This window comes from Cataglyphis hispanica, chromosome 18 (genome assembly GCF_021464435.1).
Source record: "Cataglyphis hispanica isolate Lineage 1 chromosome 18, ULB_Chis1_1.0, whole genome shotgun sequence".
Classification (NCBI taxonomy): Eukaryota; Metazoa; Arthropoda; class Insecta; order Hymenoptera; family Formicidae; genus Cataglyphis; species Cataglyphis hispanica.
Genome location: NC_065971.1, coordinates 2,384,703 through 2,403,113, shown reverse-complemented (window position 1 = coordinate 2,403,113; position 18,411 = coordinate 2,384,703). Strand labels below are relative to the sequence as shown.

General features: G+C 30.7%; 2 protein-coding genes across 2 annotated transcripts; one reads left to right on the top strand and one right to left on the bottom strand.

Annotated features, from left to right (window-relative positions):
* Positions 1 to 1,398: 1,398 nt before the first annotated feature.
* LOC126856228 (glycosylated lysosomal membrane protein-like) lies at positions 1,399 to 6,502 on the bottom strand. Its single transcript, XM_050604546.1, has 6 exons — positions 6,324 to 6,502; positions 4,379 to 4,642; positions 3,108 to 3,305; positions 2,621 to 2,851; positions 2,223 to 2,509; positions 1,399 to 2,088 (listed from the first exon to the last, which is right to left on the bottom strand). The coding sequence occupies exons 1-6, from the start codon at positions 6,426 to 6,428 to the stop codon at positions 1,917 to 1,919; spliced, it is 1,257 nt and encodes a 418-aa protein (XP_050460503.1). The 5' UTR covers positions 6,429 to 6,502; the 3' UTR covers positions 1,399 to 1,916.
* A 470-nt stretch (positions 6,503 to 6,972) lies between these two features.
* On the top strand, positions 6,973 to 18,322 carry LOC126856425 (uncharacterized). The gene is made up of 8 exons (XM_050604894.1): positions 6,973 to 9,046; positions 9,566 to 9,785; positions 9,888 to 10,090; positions 10,338 to 10,735; positions 13,472 to 16,226; positions 16,352 to 16,559; positions 16,637 to 16,839; positions 17,027 to 18,322. Exons 1-8 carry the CDS (start codon positions 7,201 to 7,203, stop codon positions 17,425 to 17,427), a joined length of 6,234 nt encoding a protein of 2,077 aa, XP_050460851.1. The 5' UTR covers positions 6,973 to 7,200; the 3' UTR covers positions 17,428 to 18,322.
* Positions 18,323 to 18,411: the final 89 nt, after the last annotated feature.

Genomic DNA, 18,411 nt, shown 5'->3' with positions numbered 1-18,411 from the left:
CTCCCTTAGCGCGGCCTCTCTCTCTTTCTCTCTTGAACGCTGTGTCCTCCTTCGCCACTTCTCCCTCCACCTACCACCACCACTCTTTCGCCCACTCCCTCGCTTTCTCGTTCAACCCTCCTTCGCTCTTTTCCCTCCCTTGGCGTCCCGACGTCTCTCCCGCGGAGCAACGCGGCCGGCACGAGGGTTGCTCGTTGGTAAAAGCTAGGCCTAGACCTCACGCGCGAGTACCTCTCGGCGAGTCCACCACCCTTTTACGCGTACTTTTTACTTTTCCCTTGAGATGTTCCTCAACAATGCGTCTTCAGGGTATCGCGAATGCAATTTTCTCCTCGATACCGACTGTGGTGAATCGAATCAACGCGAACCTTACTGCATCGCCACGCGCCAGTCTTTCGCGCAGCGGATTCCGTGGCAACTAGTCACGGGATGCCCCGTTTTACACCCTCTATATCCCATTCGCGATCCGCTACGCGAGCTACCCCCGTCGCACCGTCGACCGCCCCGCTAAAGCTGTCATCGTTTGTGGCCGACAGCGCGACACAGCTCGAAGACGATTTGTACGCTGTGGGGCGCGAAACGCGATTTCTCTCTCTCTCTCTCTCTCTCGAACGGGACGAACGCAAGCCTTCGCCTTCGTGGCGAAGCGACGCCAAAGTATCACCGAGACGAAGCGAGATCAATGCTCCGTTCAGGGCTTGTAAGTGTTTGCGTGGTGTGGTTCCGTAGCACGGGTTGGATCAATGAAAACCTACCCCTCCACCTCGGTGTCGTGGACGTGCAACCGCGCCGCCCCCGCGACAGCAGTGGGAACACGGTACCATACCGCGCCACTTCTTACTACCACTGCCTGAAAACATTCGCTTGCGCTCTTTCTCTACGATATTCCCCGACCATACCCACGGGTTTCAGTAAGGTCGTCCACGAGGATCACCACTGTGTCGCGTCTTGACACACACACGTGTCTTTGTCCACCCCCACTTTCAAATCCTCTTTCCTATACAACTAGCTTTCCCTTCTCGTTGACTGAAAATACTTGGAAAATACGTGGAATTCTCTATTTGAAGTTTCCGCTCTAAGATTCGTTAGTGAGATGTCATGTACGTTTTACATATGATAAAAAAGTATACATCTTTTTTTATGTAAATATAAGAATGAAAGATCGTATGAATAAGAAAGGGCGTAAAGTTGTATGTAAATTAAGAAGGAAATGTATATCAGTTTTCATAAATGTTTCACGCTTATGGAAATATAAAAACATGCGAATACATGAAATGAAATATATATATATATATATATATATATATATATATATATATATATATAGCGAGATATTATCATATTTCACTTTGATGATGATAAAAGTAGGAAAGTCATAAAGGAACCACATAAAATGGATTCTTATTGCAAGATATATATTTCGTAGATCATGCACGCGCGCACGCGACACACACACACACACACACACTCACACATATATATACACACACACGGCATTAATTTACAAATTATCTAAAAAAGTTCAAGTTGCACAAATTAACACTGTTCTCTCATAACATATTCAAAGAAACAAATGTGGTTGATTTTTACTATTTGTTCGCATCGAATGTCAACGAGCGATATTTATATCTTTCATATTATCCTGAGAGATTAAAATAAAGAACTAAGCAACCACATTAATGTCTCGCTTAATGCTAAATAAGTTATGCGAGAACAGATTATCACTCATGCTTATCACACTGATATCATACATCTGAGCTAACAATTCGTGTAAAAATATATATATATATATATATATATGTGTCGCATATAAATAGAAATATCTCTTTGTGTAAAACAGTAGTGGTACATACAAGATATAGTGATGCACCTAAACGCGCAACGTACGCAAAAACTATATGGCACGTGCGTTGAGCTTATTGGCTTAAATAAACGTTGCCATGTCGCTTCGGTATTCTACGAATGCAAAGATACAGGCCGGTGATGATCATAATGAGCAAAGGAAGGCCGAGGCCAATCGAGATAATCATAATGACTAGAGAAGAGAATCTCTCCTCGGGTGGTGTACCGTAGCCAATTATAAAAGTCCTGCAATATAAAATTAGAACGTAATGTTTTATCTTTCAAAGAAATTATATAAATTCTCTCATTTTTTTAGAAATCGCTATAGAATTTTCAAAATAAAAATCGGGAATCAATAAAAAATATAATTAATAACTCACCATGTCAAATAATTCGTCTTCTTGTAAAAACCATCCCCTTTCGAACCCAAAGAAATCGTTAATTTTTGTAGGAGAAGATTCGTCACATCCCCATAATAACAATAGAGCATCGAATTTTTAACAGCGCTCGTATAATTAGATATTTTCCTCGGTGGGTATTGCATTGTTTCTGTGGAACTGGTTATATCGCGTGACGCACTATTGTACGATACTGGTCGCCATTGCAAATACGCTCCGCTGTTTAACGCGCCGTCCAGTTCTCTGGGTGGCGTTCTAACTTCGACAATCTAAAGAAAATTATAATAAAAAATAGACGTTACAATAAAACTTTCAGTTATAAAAAAATACGAAAAAACAATGAATCGATTGAAATGGTAAACGTCGGTACAATTCATTACCTCGAATATACCTGGTGTATGTTCGTCATCCAGACTCTTTTTTGGATCAACGAACATTAATATTTCAGGATCACCACCACCAACCACGAGCAATTCAATAGCAAATCTACTGTTGGAAAATGTTTCGTTGGTCTGCATGTGATCCAGGATGATGTCTATCTGCGTAGAATTCTCCGTGTGCAACATATGAGGCACTGTATTTGAGTGATCGAGAGTGCAAAATCCTCGGAGCTGAAAAAAAAAGGAAAAAGATATTAGGGCTTTGGAGAAAAGTGCAAACGCGCTCATAGCGTTTAGCACAAAGATACAAGCCTTTTAAACCACAAGAAAAGGATAAGGAAGCCGGATATTTGTTAATTCAGACTCAAAATGGAATCCGTTCTTCTTACTCGAGAGCTTATAATTAAGAAATAGATGACATTTTTTTTGCATGCTTGTTGACTACACACTACCGATATTTTCTCTTCAATGCTGCAAAATACTTTACCGAAAGCTTTATACTCCCATATCTGCTGATATTCTTAGCTGTATCGTTATAATTGTTACCCTCCATTTCCAGATAGATGTATTCGCTGTTTTGCGTTAAGGACACGCGCTGCCAGTTGAAATACTCGAGATGCAAAATATTCGTATTAGCGGCAGTGTCAATTAGTCCCGTGTCATTTACATCGTTGAATTCGATAAGCTGCAACACAAATGTAGCATTATTCAACAATTTACGTATAAACATTATCTCATTATTGATGTAATAAGTAGTCACTTGACGAAATATCGGATTATTCGACAATGCGCACATATCTATATAAATATAATTACAATTTTTCGCACGCGCGAGACTAATGCACATTAAAGCCAATAAAATAAACTGAATTAAACCACAATCTCGTTGATATTGACGTATCGCGCTCAAAATATTCGATATTATAATGCATTCGATCGATCGTGCAGAAATTTATTTGCTCATTGCTATGGACAGCCTGCTTTGTACGCATGTATTAAGCCCATCAACCAAATATCGCGAAGCAATTTTCAATCATCGATTATATATTTTGCAGTGCGAAGAATTAATCTCATGCATTCGAAATCTGTTTCATAGTACAGAATATATTAATAGTACAGAACGAATTTATTGAACGAGAAATGAAAATATTCTAATATAATAACACACTGTAAATTTTATTAGAAGTTTTAATTTAAAATTTAAATTTATAAAGCATTCAAATTCTGTGCTTTGCTATGTGAAAACATACATTTCAACAAAATCGTACAAAGAGATATGTGTTCTCAGAAAGAGATATAGATAGAGAAAACACTCGACCTAAGGAGGTTTCTACAAAGTGGCGACATTGAAGTGCTAAGGTTTAATTAAGAAACCGCAGATGTACTCTCCACATTCGGTGAGAGGAGATGAGTGGATTTATGTCACTCACAAGGATTTACGCTCTAATTTGAGGGAAAAATGAATCATAATAATAAATATTATTAACGTACTATTTTTACATATTCTCATACACGTGTTGTCTCGGTGTAGTTACGTTAACAAATTTCTATATTTAATTCGTGCATTCTATTAAACTCTACCAATCAGAATTGTCAAAAATTTTGTCATCATATTCATCAATCACTTTTTTTTTCAATATATATCTTGCCGCTTATTTAAATTTTATCAATGGTATGATGGAATCAATGTTTCACACTCACTCATCTTTTCGGAGCAATTAATTGTCAGAATTAATTGTCACCGGGAAATGCAGTTACCTTATTTATTATTACGCCGAAAGAGTAGATAGATGCCTCCGAAAAATATAACGAATTCTTTCGCCTCGCGAGATAATCATCCCAGCTGATATTGAGCGAGGTGGACGGAGGCGTAAGCGCCAGCAGTATGGACGGGGTGCCGATGAAATCCCATAAGTAATGCAACGTGTCGTTCGGTCCATCGGCACTCAGGTGGAGCGTCGTCCCGTTGCGCTCTCGGCAGCTATCGCTTTCGTCGCAATCCGGATTCAGCTTCAATCGTAACTGATACAGAATAAATCGAGCCTTTTATAAATCGATTGTAGACAACGCTTAACGAATGGATGACCTACATCGGTGCCGGATTGCGTGGCCGACGGCCTTGCAACGTTCCTACGAGCCCCCGCGGAGCTTACACAATAGCGTTACACACATCGTTTATTACACGATAATCTACGTTACGATAATCTATGATTGATCCATAGATTCTCTTCATGTCCATGTGAAACGCAAAATAAATTGCATTTTATCTTTTCAGTTCAATAAAAAAAAAAAAAAATAGAGAATTTGCAAGAGCATTTGGTGTCAAAATTCAGTTATATTTTATCACGATATATCGATAAAATTTTATTTCGTGACACAAAAATTATGAATTACTGATTATAATAATTATAGATTTTATTTTAGATATAGATTTTAGAAATATTTTAGAATATTAGATTTTATTATTTTTACATATATCATTCGTGCACTTGTGCGAAAGTGACATATGTCAAATTTCATTTTTGCTCGTTTTAGAACTCACGAATAATATCTTTTAACGTGTTACACAGACAATAAATATATTTCGCAAGTGACAGAGTTTCTTGTTCCATTTTCAAGAGAACCTTAACACAGTTATATCGCGCGTGCCGCGCACTTCGCGTTGGTCTATATTTATTTATTAATTCACTCTTGGGATCGATACTTAAGTTTATTAAAAATTTAAGACGTTAGGGTATAAGGTATAGCATCGTAATCACGAATATTTTAAAATGCAAGGAATATTTTAATTTATAAGTATTTTAATTTATAAGTATAATTAATAATATAATTTACAGATCAACGTCATTAGTTGCAATTAATGAGATATTTTTTATTTCACGTTTTTAATACTATTATTTTGACTGATATTTTTCAATTATCAATATCTATATAAAAATATTGCTAATGTAATTGTAATATCGTATAAATAATAATAAGTATAATCTGTTGCGAAAGTTATGCGGAAGACAAAGTCAATAAACACAAGAGAAACAAAACATTGGATAAGGATTATCGCAACTCCGAACCGAGCTTCCTGTATCAAAATATTACATTACGCGTTTACATATCAAGTTTATATTTGCAATGTAAAACTCAAAAAGAAGAAATAAAACCGAAAATACCACTTTAATTCGCATTATCATTAATAATTTAACATCTCCGCATACTTCATACATTCGCGCATTACGATCGACCGTGCCCTTAGTTGGATCTCGAGCGATTTAGGTCGCACTTAGTCGACACTTATCTGATCAGCCATTACGCGAGCAGCCAATTTATCAATGAATCCACCTGTTTATTAATGAGCGAAATCATAATAAGCTTTTATGCGCGACGATATACGAACGCCGCGCTCCCTCCAACGATCGAAATCTCGGAGCTTCTTCGATTAAAAAGAATGGAGAAATTAATGTACAGGTTATACATAAACAAAGTGGGCCATCCTCTTGAATCGCCGTCAATAACACGAGCATACAAAGAACGTATACAAAACTCAAGATTCTCTCGAACGCGCTTCAAAAGAGTCCAAAGTCGCGTGATGAATCACGCACACGCGATCACGTTTCCTTGTATCTCGTTCGATTGTATTGCTCGCGGAAAGTGACCGCGATCATTTTTTACGTCCCTTTTTTACAGCCTAATGGAATAAATTCGTGCTCACCGTACGTCGCGTGGAATAGCCCAAATCTGCCAGTGCGACGACGAACAACAGGGAAACCGTAAAGGCGCTGGACATGCCTGCCGCCGTCGCGTATGACAACAACATCCAAAACACTACACCTCTTGCACGCGTCAACAACGCTACTTCGCGACATCGGCGAACTGATGCGCAATCGCGATGGGAGCGAACACAGACTTGAGACATCTGGAGCGTAGCGCTCTCTATGCGAGTGAGAGAGAAACGCAAGGGGCATAAAAAAAAGTTTATTCTTTCTACGTGTACTTTTATTACCCTCACTTCTCAACACTCGGTTCAGATTAATTATTCTATGGTGGGAAATATGTATTGGGAAAGAAATGTCAATATTAATAAAATTTTTAAATTAGCAAAAAAAAAAGGAGAGCATCAACGGTACATGGTTTTTCCAAGCGGTCACCCATCTAAGTACCGCAGACTTCTATATATTACTAGATAGCTAACCAATGAGAGCAAAGTAGATTGCCGGCTGATTGGTTAATCCACAGCTATCAACCATTATCCCAACCGCAACCAAGCCTGCAACTCATAATGTAATACGGCCTTAATCTTAACATCGTGACGGTGGACAGTGGACACAAGACACAAGGATATATATTTATGTTCACGCGTTCAATTTTTTTTTTACTTTATCAAATGTGCGGGATGAAATTTTAAAGTTGATATACATAAAATTGTTGATAAAACAAGTGAAAACATTAGAAAAATATTAAAATATTAAAATATTTTAAAAAAAGACATAATAATTTCAGGAGATCACGAAGAAGAAAGAAGATTTAGGAAAAACATTTATGTTTATTTAACATAAGGTTATGTATTTCCGAAAAACTGATCGAATATTATGGAAAAGACGCGGGAATATAGTAATTTTTCATCAGACATATTTATGAAACAAGATATCACAGTATTAGATCTGCATAAGCAAAATAATAATAATGGCATAATAAATAATGAAATGGAACAAAGTACTCAGAAAACTTTTTCCAAAAGAAAAAAAAAGAGAAGACAGCAAAAGAAAAAATTTATTTCTTTACAAATGAATAATACAGGAACTGTTATAGAAGCGAATGATTCAAATAAATTTGCATCATGCAATTTGCACCTCGCTAATAAAGAAGATGTTAATAATACTTCCATTTTGCCTGACACAAGAGATTTATCAAATACTAAAACTGAAAAGGATAAGAGGACAGGCAGTATGATCGACAAAAATACTTGTATCTCAGAAAATTTATCAAAAAAAGATACTAAAATAATTTCTAGCATGAATAAGAAGGAAGGTAAAGAGACATTCAATTCTTTGCAACAGGATGACAAGCAAACTGGAATAAATAATTTAATTGATAAAGTTCACAATTTACAACTTGATAGTAAGAAAAACAATGAGAATGCTTCATTAAATACAGCTGATTTACCAAATACCGCAAAACACAATGAGGAAGACACAAATGACAAAAGTACATCTATACTAAAAAACTCATCAATAGAAAACATTCGAGAAACTTCTCGTGTGAGAAAGAAAAGAAATACAAAAGTAAACAATTTTCTACAAAAGAATGGCAAGCAAACTGATCTAAAATCAGACATTTTAAAGGATGAAGCTCATTCTTTGCAACTTAATAATAGCAACAATATTTTGCCAAATACTACTGATATACCAAGCAATGCTGTGAATCATAAAAACATGGAGAACATGCATAACCAAAATATTTCTACTTTGCAAAGTCCAGAATTTACTTTTTTTGAAATCGATTATGAATTCCACGAAGCAAATCACGCGATAATTGAGACATTTGCTCTCAATATATATTTTTCTTTATTCAATGATGACAGAAAAACTTATTGCTTGGTGTGTGATAATACTTTTCAAATTCAAAACAATTCCAACTTATGGAAAAATCTTTGTAAACATATACAATCAGACAATCACATTAGACTATTGACCCAAATGATAGAGGATGATAAGAAATTTTTGAAGGCCGGAAAACTTTTTAGTAAGCTAGGATTGGCACGAGAATACATGAGAAACAAAGATGATATTGTTGAATGTTTGTTATGCGATAGTCAGAATTTTGTTAGCAAGGTGGCGTATAATGATGCATCGTTACATGAGCACATATTAAGTAGTAAGCATCAGAATTTTAAAGGATCTTGGACATCGTCGGTAAAAGATGTACTGCGAGACGTTCATTATCATTTTCGTAGCATGTACAATGTCAAGAAGTATTGTTGCGAACTTTGCAATTACGAAAGCACATCAGAAATCTGTTTCGCAAAACATTTACGTGTACCTTATCACACATCACGATTATTACAATTTTCCAATCATATAGAAAGATTTAAGTTTCATTATTGCACTCCATGCCTTTTCCTATGGTTTGGAAGTTCTGATATGTACAATCGACATTGTGAACAGTTCGAGCACAAGCACAGAATAATATATGGTTCTGATCTTGATCACTTATCAGAAGAAATAATTCAACTCTTAATTATGTGCAATCAGAATGCTGAAGCTTTTCTTATGCTATCCAATAGTGTATATTACAATAAAATAATTGATTACATATTGTGTGACTTGATAACTGACATGCACAGATATATTTCAAATATAAAGGCTTATCCTTTTGGATCAAGGATTTCAGACTTAGGTTTCCCTGATAGTGACGTTGATATCTTTCTGGATTGTGGTAAGTCCAATCTCAATCTGCAATATAATTTATATATTACATCATGTACTGCATTTTTTTATTTGTTAATGTGTATATTGTTTGCATCTAAATGTTAATTTAAATATTAAAACTTAAAGCAGACTATATATGTTATAGTACTTCCTACAAAAATTAGGGATTAACATTTTAATATAACTTTATTATTATTTTCTATTTACATAGAATAGATTTTCTATAAATTATTTATTATGCAAAACACTTATATCTCAATCATTTTAATATTAGACATATATGTATTGGTAGTACATATATCCATATAATTTTTGAGTATTAAAAATAACATATGTAATTAAGAAAAAAATTACACAAAATTTTGCTTGTTTGAATGGTATAAAGATAGCATATATAGCAACTTGAAAATTGTTTTTTTTAGCAATATTTATTCAATCTTTTCTTTATTTGTTGTGAGAGAGAGAAAATTATACATTCTTTTACTCATTAATATTGACTTTTATTCTATAATTTTATATAATGCAGATAATATGTACGAAGGAAGAAAATCATCACATCATCATTGTGAGGTTCTTATTACATCAATTGTACATTATCTGTCTCTTAATAAACAAATGTGGAAAGTACAGGAAATGATATTGCATAGTAGAACGCCAATTATAAAAGTGCAACATATTCCCTCAGGATTAATCTGTGACATTTCAGTTACAAATGGCTTAGCAGTGGAAAACACAAAAATAATTAAGTAAGTCTTTTACTTCCATCTGATTTAATATAATAAAAATTTCTTTAATATAGTATGCTGTATATTATGTATTGCAAATAAACAGAAAATTATTTTCTCAAGGTGTTTTAATCATGCTTTTCCACTATGTCGAAAAATGATTTTATTTCTTAAACAATGGTTGAACAAGTGTGGTTTATTAGGATCTCGTCTTATAACAAGCTATGCTCTCACATGGTGCGTTATTTTTTATCTGCAAACTCTATTAGTATTTCCCAGTATCTCACAACTAATAAAATTGAAAAATAGCTCATGGCGAATCAGTGGTAAGTGATGTGTGATTATACATATTCATATATGTATATAGAATGCAATAAATTTTTTTCAAAATTTAATTTGATTTTAATAAATAAATTAAAATGCTAAAAAAATTTTATTAACCAAATTTTGCAATATAAGAATTATTTTACTAATTATATATTCAGTTTCTATGTATTATATACTCTTATTATATACTTCTTAATTTATACTCAATATACTTATTATTATTTTTTCTTTTTTTTTTTTATTTAGGTTGGGAAGTTGGTGTAAGCTACAATTTTCTCATTAGAAGGATAAATCACACTTTTGAAGAGCTTTTATTAGGATATTTTATGTTTTATGCGAATTTTAACTACAAAAGTTATGTGATCTGTCCATTATTGGGTCAGCCGATAGAAAAAAATGCATTTAACAAACTGTCGAATTTGCCACAAGATATGGCACCATATATTATTTATATGCGTGACGCTTGTACACAAGAGAAGCCTCAAGGTTTTTCTGTTTCGTCATTATGTGTGCAAGATCCATTTGATTTATCGCATAATCTTACGAAGGCGGTGCATAGTCGGAAGTTGAACAAGTTTCAGAACTATTGCAATTATAGCTCAAAAATCCTGAAGAAGACTTTTCCGTACCTGAAGCCACCATTACTATCTTAAGTTGATTAATATCTGTAGAGAAAAAAATGTTCATATTTAATTCTCTTTTGATAACATTACATTACATTATTTTTTTATATTTTTATATGACTATTGATAATTGACAAATTATAAAAAAATCACGAAATTTAATTTTTTAATATTAATCATGATATTTTTACCTATATATGTTTTGATATATTATCTTCATTATGAATTAATGTAATATTGATATACCTTAATTTGGGGATTGAATATCGAAATAATTTTGTTAGCGATTATATGTCGGTATACTTTTAATGTTAAAAATCTGTAGTTCTAAAAATCTTTAATTGATAACGATATTGGATATTGAATATCGGTATAATCGAGATTTTTATTTTGATATTACATTATTATTATTTTATTGGATATTAATACTATTAAATAAATTAGATTAATAAAGATAATTATTATTTAATATCATTATTTAACAATATTTTTCAATTAATCTAAATTATCGATGCCGAAATAAATCGAATATTAATATCTGTTTGCAATGTTAAATATAACATGACAATTTTAACAATATTAAAGTATTTTTATTAATTTGATTGATTTAATATAATATTTAATAAAATAATAACAATGTAATACTACATTAATATAATACCAGCATTATTCCGATATTATATATACCGGTATAATGTATATATAAAAATAGTATAGAAATTTTGGTCATATACCAGTATTCGATATCTAATATCGGTATAAATTAAAAATTCTTATTTGCGATTTTGTAATGATAAAAAGATATATACATGATACTGATAAATTGTTGGCGAGATTATTTTGTTATTCAATCTCTCAAATCTCTCAATCGAAAATTATTAGTATATGAGCGGTATTTCTCATATCACTATCGTAATCTTTAGCACATCATTAGATCAATAAATATATCTTTTTTTACCAGAAACTTTTATTAATTAAAAATATCTTTTTTAGTCTTAGTATAATTAATTTTTGCTAATTAGTTTTTAGATATAATACTTGTACTGTGATGTCATTACATCTATATTGTTTTATAAAAAGTTATAAAAAAAATATACATATTGATTTAAATTATTATAACCTTTTAAATCATTTAGTTTATTATATATAACGAGAAAGTTATTATATTAAATCGTTATTGTTTTCCGACTTAAAGGATTAATATTTCCTTATTGTAAAAAAAAATTTATTATATACAATATGTATGTGATTATATATATAATATATACATATATATTCTTTCAATCCTTATTTAGCTCTATAATTTTTATTTACATATATTTTAACATTTACATAAGTAGATGTACATATTTAAAAAAATATAAAATGTAGTAAAATTGAAAAGGATTTATTTTAAGAATAATTTAGATTATATATAAAGCTTGATCATTTTTTATTTGAGACTTAAATATACATATATAAATATATATGTATATATGTTGAAAATTATGAATAGTTTCAATTAATATATTTTGTTCCGAACTAAATAAATATATATATATTATAACATTATTTCCCATATCAGACTACGCATTGAAAACTGAAAATTGAAGATTAAAGATTGGAATTTGACTAATCAGAACAAAAAGGACTAAAATTTCTTTGTTCTGATTGGTCAAAATTTGATCTTTAATCTTTAATCTTAATCTTTAATGCGTAGTCTGATGGCGTTTTCAGATGGACGGGTTAACTCAATCCGAATCATGAATCCATGTCTTTTATTGGCAGACAATGCAATGACGTCATTACTTGCATGTCTCTGCCAATAAAGGACATGGATTCATGATCCGGGTTAATCCGTCCATCCAAAAACGCCATTAGTTATGAGCAATCTATATATTCTATGTTTATGATCAGAATTGATATGTACATATATATATATATATATATATTTCATGGTATGATTCATCAATGGGGGGGGAATATATATAGGGAATCCCGGAACTTTTAAACTTCTTAAAATATAACAATGATTATTATTGTGTGCAACGAACCAATACCATTTAACTGTTATTAATGAGGTCACTACAGAAAGAAATTCTTTGTGCGATGTGCATATTGCATTCTTATCTACTTGGGAGATCGTGTTGCTGTATAATTATCCGAACTTAATTCCAGGTACTTCTTTGAAATATAATTTTCATTTCCATTTTTTCATTTCAGAATTTTCTTTGAAATTACATTTCTATAAATTAAAGTTAAATTTATTTTTATCATTATCTGTGATTAATGCGAATTAAAAACCAAGTGAACGAGTGATGATATAGCAATAACATGCTAGATAGTTAACCTAGCTTATTGTTAGTCTAGTTTTAAAAGCTATTATAGTTAATTATTATAATCTTAACCCTCTGTATGTATACTGGACCTTTAAAAGAACAGTCAAAATTCCCGTTTTATCATTTTTCCCATATTTTAGCACAAATTTCAATTTTTATTTAAAAAACTTTTGAACATTTGACTTTATTAACTTCTGGATAATGTACTACATACTCTGAGAAATAATCTTGATTTTTCCTGATTTTTTGAAAGCCTGGAACAGTTAGAAAACTTGCACGATCAAATTAAAGATTCAGTGTTCACATTGAAGGTGTCAAAAACAAGTACATATGGAGGGTTAATACTATATAATTTATAATCTGTAATACTATATAATATATATAGCATTATATTATTAATTTTACAGATATTTATCATATACATATACATCTATAAAAGAATACGCGCAGCGTGGAATTTGTCGAAATGTACCAACATTTTTTAGCGCGACATATAACGCGTTACAATGGACAATGGTACTGTTATTTATGCAAGTTGAAAAATTTAACAGACGTTGAACGTCATTTGCAAGAAGTTCATTCAGATATCAACTTTCAAATCTCAGATTTTACAGATAATTTCAGCAAATTGTCAAATACAAAATGCAAAAAATTATTATATCATGGAATAGTTATGAAAGATATGTTACAAAACTCTAACTCTGAAAACACAAGGTATTTTTGTGTACTGTGCAACTGTTCGATACCTACTTTAGATCATATTAATCAACATATGACAGGTAAACAACACCAAAAATATATAAGCAGTATTAAACTAGAAGATTTACCAAATGAGCAACAAAATTCAAATATAAATGACAATGTTTTTAAAATAAAAGCTCAAACAGAACTTATAAGTAACTCAAAATTTTTTGCAAGAATATATCCAGTTTGTAAAAATAAATTGGCAAAAAATAACTCGACAAATAACTCTGAGATAGAAGAGCAAGAGGAAAGTATAGTTTCCTCTGAATCTGACAAGAAGAATCGTAATAGCAATAATGTTTTGCAAGTTGAAAGATGTGCAAATATGAGTTTTTGTATTTTGTGTGATAGATTTGACCATAAAAATAGTATAAAAAAACATATACAAGAAAAGCAACATAAATCTGCATTGAAAATCTTGAAAAAAAATCGAGAAGTGATATGCATCATAAACTTTAAAAAAGATAGAAAGACTATTAAACCATTGCAGTTGAACAGTAGAAAATTAAATGGAACTATGTGGCCAGAATACACAAATACTATGTCAAGATATACTTGTGATCAATGTAATATAATGATAAAAGAAAATGACATAATAAATCATGAAGTAACAATACATAAAGAAAGCATGACGTTTTCTATAAAAGATATGAATGATTTGACTTTATCTGTAGATGGAAAAAATATTAAAATTAATATTTCCAGTTATTACCCAATGTTTAAATGCTCATTTTGCAATGAGATAATACATGGCATATCAATGTTAGAAAATCATTTTTCTAAATGTCAACATAAAGAAAATATTAAATTATTAATTAAAACTAAAAGACAAGAATATAATCACTCTAAAAATGTAGAAAGTTTTTTTGAACTTCTCGAATTTTTAAATTTAATTTCTTTTAAAAATAATGGTGACATCGTACAAATCATGGAGCAACCTGTGATGTATATTAAAAACCATCGCGCATCTATTAAGAAAAATTCAGATGACTTAATTGAGAATAAATTCACTTACATTTGCATTGCCTGCAAACTTAAATTCTATACAATCAAAGATGTATTTGATCATTTAAGTACAAGGGACAAACATTTGAAACACTTTCAAAATATTTTGCTCACCTATAATTATATACATAACATATGTATTGCAACAAAAGAACTTGGTACAAATAAAATGCAAGCAGAACAGTATATTAATAATAATAGCGACTTAATAACTAAAATAAGTAGTACTGGTAGTAAAAATAAAACGCAAGCAGACTCTCTAGTTTGTACTGAGGAAATATCGATCGATACATTGGAAGAACAAAATATTAATAAAATGCAAGCAGAACAATATATTAATAATAATAGCAACTTAATAACTAAAATAAATACTGGTAGCAAAAATGATATATCTCAAAGTGAAGAGAGCAATTCTGGCTTATTTATGCCTCGTCACATGTCTTTAGAAATAGAGAAATTAATTAGCAATAGACCAGCAGAAAGAATTATGTATAAGTTTTTACAAACTACAAAAAAAAATCTTTTGGATCGTTATAATAGAATGTATTATAAAAAATTTTTAGATTTTGAGGAAATTATGTTTGCTTACAATCAGAACAAACTGAATGAGATTAAATTAAGTTTACAATTGTATGTTCGTGTAAAATGTGGAAATATGTATTGTCTTGCATGTAATGTTACACATTCATATAATATACATACATTGTATGAACATATTCGTTGTGAACAACATATTATGCAACTTACGCAACTGCATCAGAGCAATAAAGAGCAGAGATTAAGACTACTGAAAGAATTAATCAAGGTAGAGGATATGAGATGTTACGCTTGTGATAAAAATGAAAAGTGGATGCATCGTGATGAACCCTCGATCATAGAACATATGTATTATCCTATACATAAGAAAAATCGTGGAAAATCACTCAAGGAAGTTGAAAATGTATTACAAGAATTCAATACTTTATGGTACAATATCCAATACTTTGCTTGTGTCCAATGTAATATAAGATTTAAAATAAAAATAGAATTTATGGAACATCTTGACAAAAAACATAAGATGCTTCTGAATACAAAAGATAATTCAAAATTTGATTTCTGCTTAACATGTGCCACTTTGTGGTATAAAGATCAAGATTCAATTTATCGACAACATTGTCGAAAACGGACGCATCAATATTTAGTGAAAAGTAATGACTTTGCAGTTACATTGCTGCCACAATCTTTGCAACAATTATTAAAAAATATCAATGAAAATGTTATTAATCTATTTAAATTATCGAATGATGCATTATATGATTCAACTATGAAAGAAACTATACTCATGAAGGATTTAAAGGATATTTTCAAATCTCAAGAGTTTCATGTAGAAGAAGTATGCATGTTTGGTTCAAGAGTTACTGGTTTAGCATTGCCCAACAGCGATATCGACATATATCTTAAATTCAGTAAATATATATTTGTTTTATATATTTTTTTTATACACACACATACAAAAAGCATAAAACTGCAAAAAATTTGTTTATAAGAAATATTGATATAAAAAATAAATTACAAGAATTTTCTGTACTAGGTGATGAATGTACTAAGGCTGAATTAATTAAAAACAGAAGTAAACAAATTCAGAATTGTTTGTATACTGACAATGAGAATTGGGAAATAGAATTAACTTTGGACAACAGCAGGACACCCATAATAAAAGTGAAACATAGACGAACAGGATTACAGTGCGATATCTCATTTACAAATGGTCTTTCAGTCGAAAATTCTAAACTTATTAAGTATGAGAAATATCGTATTTTAAAGAAAATGCTTGTGATACTTGTAAGATATACTTTATAAAAGATTCAACTTTTAGATCTTTCAACACAGCATATCCGCCTTGTCGAAAATTAATATTGTTTCTGAAAAAATGGATCTTGTTGGGCAATTTGACTGGTTCTAACGGAATAACAAACTATGCTCTCACTTGGCTAGTCATCTTTTATTTACAAGTCGAATATAAAATACCAAGTGTTGCTGCTTTAATTAAAAGCCATAATCATTCGAAAATTGTATCTGGTAAGTTGAGTAATATCAGAAATAACATCCATATAGCTTATATATGGAATCTATATGATAGTAAAAGAGAGATAATCTTGTTTAATTTACAATAATAAATTGTATTTCTACATATTTCTTTTTTTTTTTTTTTTTTTTTTCAATGTTCATAGTATAATTTCTTGATACATATATTTTGTTATTTTAGGCTGGGAAACTGGAGTCGGTAATAATGTTCCTATCGACGTACCTGAATTATCGATACATGAATTATTATTAGGATTTTTTGAGTATTACGGACGCTTCGATTACATGCATAATGTTGTATGTCCATTGTTAGGCGTTATATATCATAAGGAATTCTTTACAGAAGTATCATTGACTTTATCGGATGACCTTAACATGGCACTTTACATTGCGCAATTGCGAAGTGCAAAACCGGAATATTTTCGTATTGATTCACCTATGTGTGTGCAAGATCCATTCGATCTTTCACACAATTTAACAAAGGCTGTGCCAATTTTAACGCTTAGACGCTTTAAACAATATTGTAACGAAAGTGCATTGATGTTACGTAATCATTGCATAAATTCGTCGAGAAAAAGTTAATATTTAATTATATAGAATCATCTTTTTTAATCATTGATTAATCATGATAAAGATCAATGTATTTTTATGACTCAACTATAGATTAATGATCTAATACTGCAAATGTTTCTCAAAAAACGATAAAACTAATTTCCTAATCATACATATATTTTTATTATATTTCTTGAAATATGATTGTGATAAAGTATTATATAGTATTATATATAGTACTATACAATATTATATATTACAATACCAACTCTTGCAGTTTTGTTCATATTTTTAAAAGATCACGAATATAATTGTATGAATAACGTTTTTTTTTTATTAAAAAATATTTTAGTGATTAATTTATATTTTTAAGATAAACATGACGAATTGTGAACAGCTCTCATATGAATAACATAAATTGTGTTATATTCCATTGATTATTTATGTACTTTATACATATATTTGGTTAGATATCTTAATTTTATGTTTGATTTTTATGCATTTGGTTAGATATCTTAATTTTATGTTTAATTTTCTTATTTTCAATGCATATTTATGTGTAATTATTACCTGATTATTATCTCTTGTATTTAATATACATTTACTAGAATTTTTATTGTTATTGCAGGATGATATCTAAGAAAACTTTCAGTGATATTTCAAAATTGTCGCTTTATATTTTAATGAAAATGTAAAGTAATAATATGATATGATTTTTGTAATGCGATTTTATTTTATATATTTTGATAATTATATGATCATAAACAATGAAAGTTGTTACGACAAAACTTTTATCAATTTGTAATCATTGAAAGCAATGCGGTTCTTAGAGTGCATTTTGTGATAATGTTTCAGGAAACATTTCTTATTGAAATATTATATATCTTTATACTGTATTTTTTTATATAAAAAGAATTTATATAAACTGTCTTTTTATCATTTTATTGTTCACTTTGTAAGTCTCCTTTAAATCCTCTTCATTACAGCCATGATTCAGTATCATGTTAATAAAGA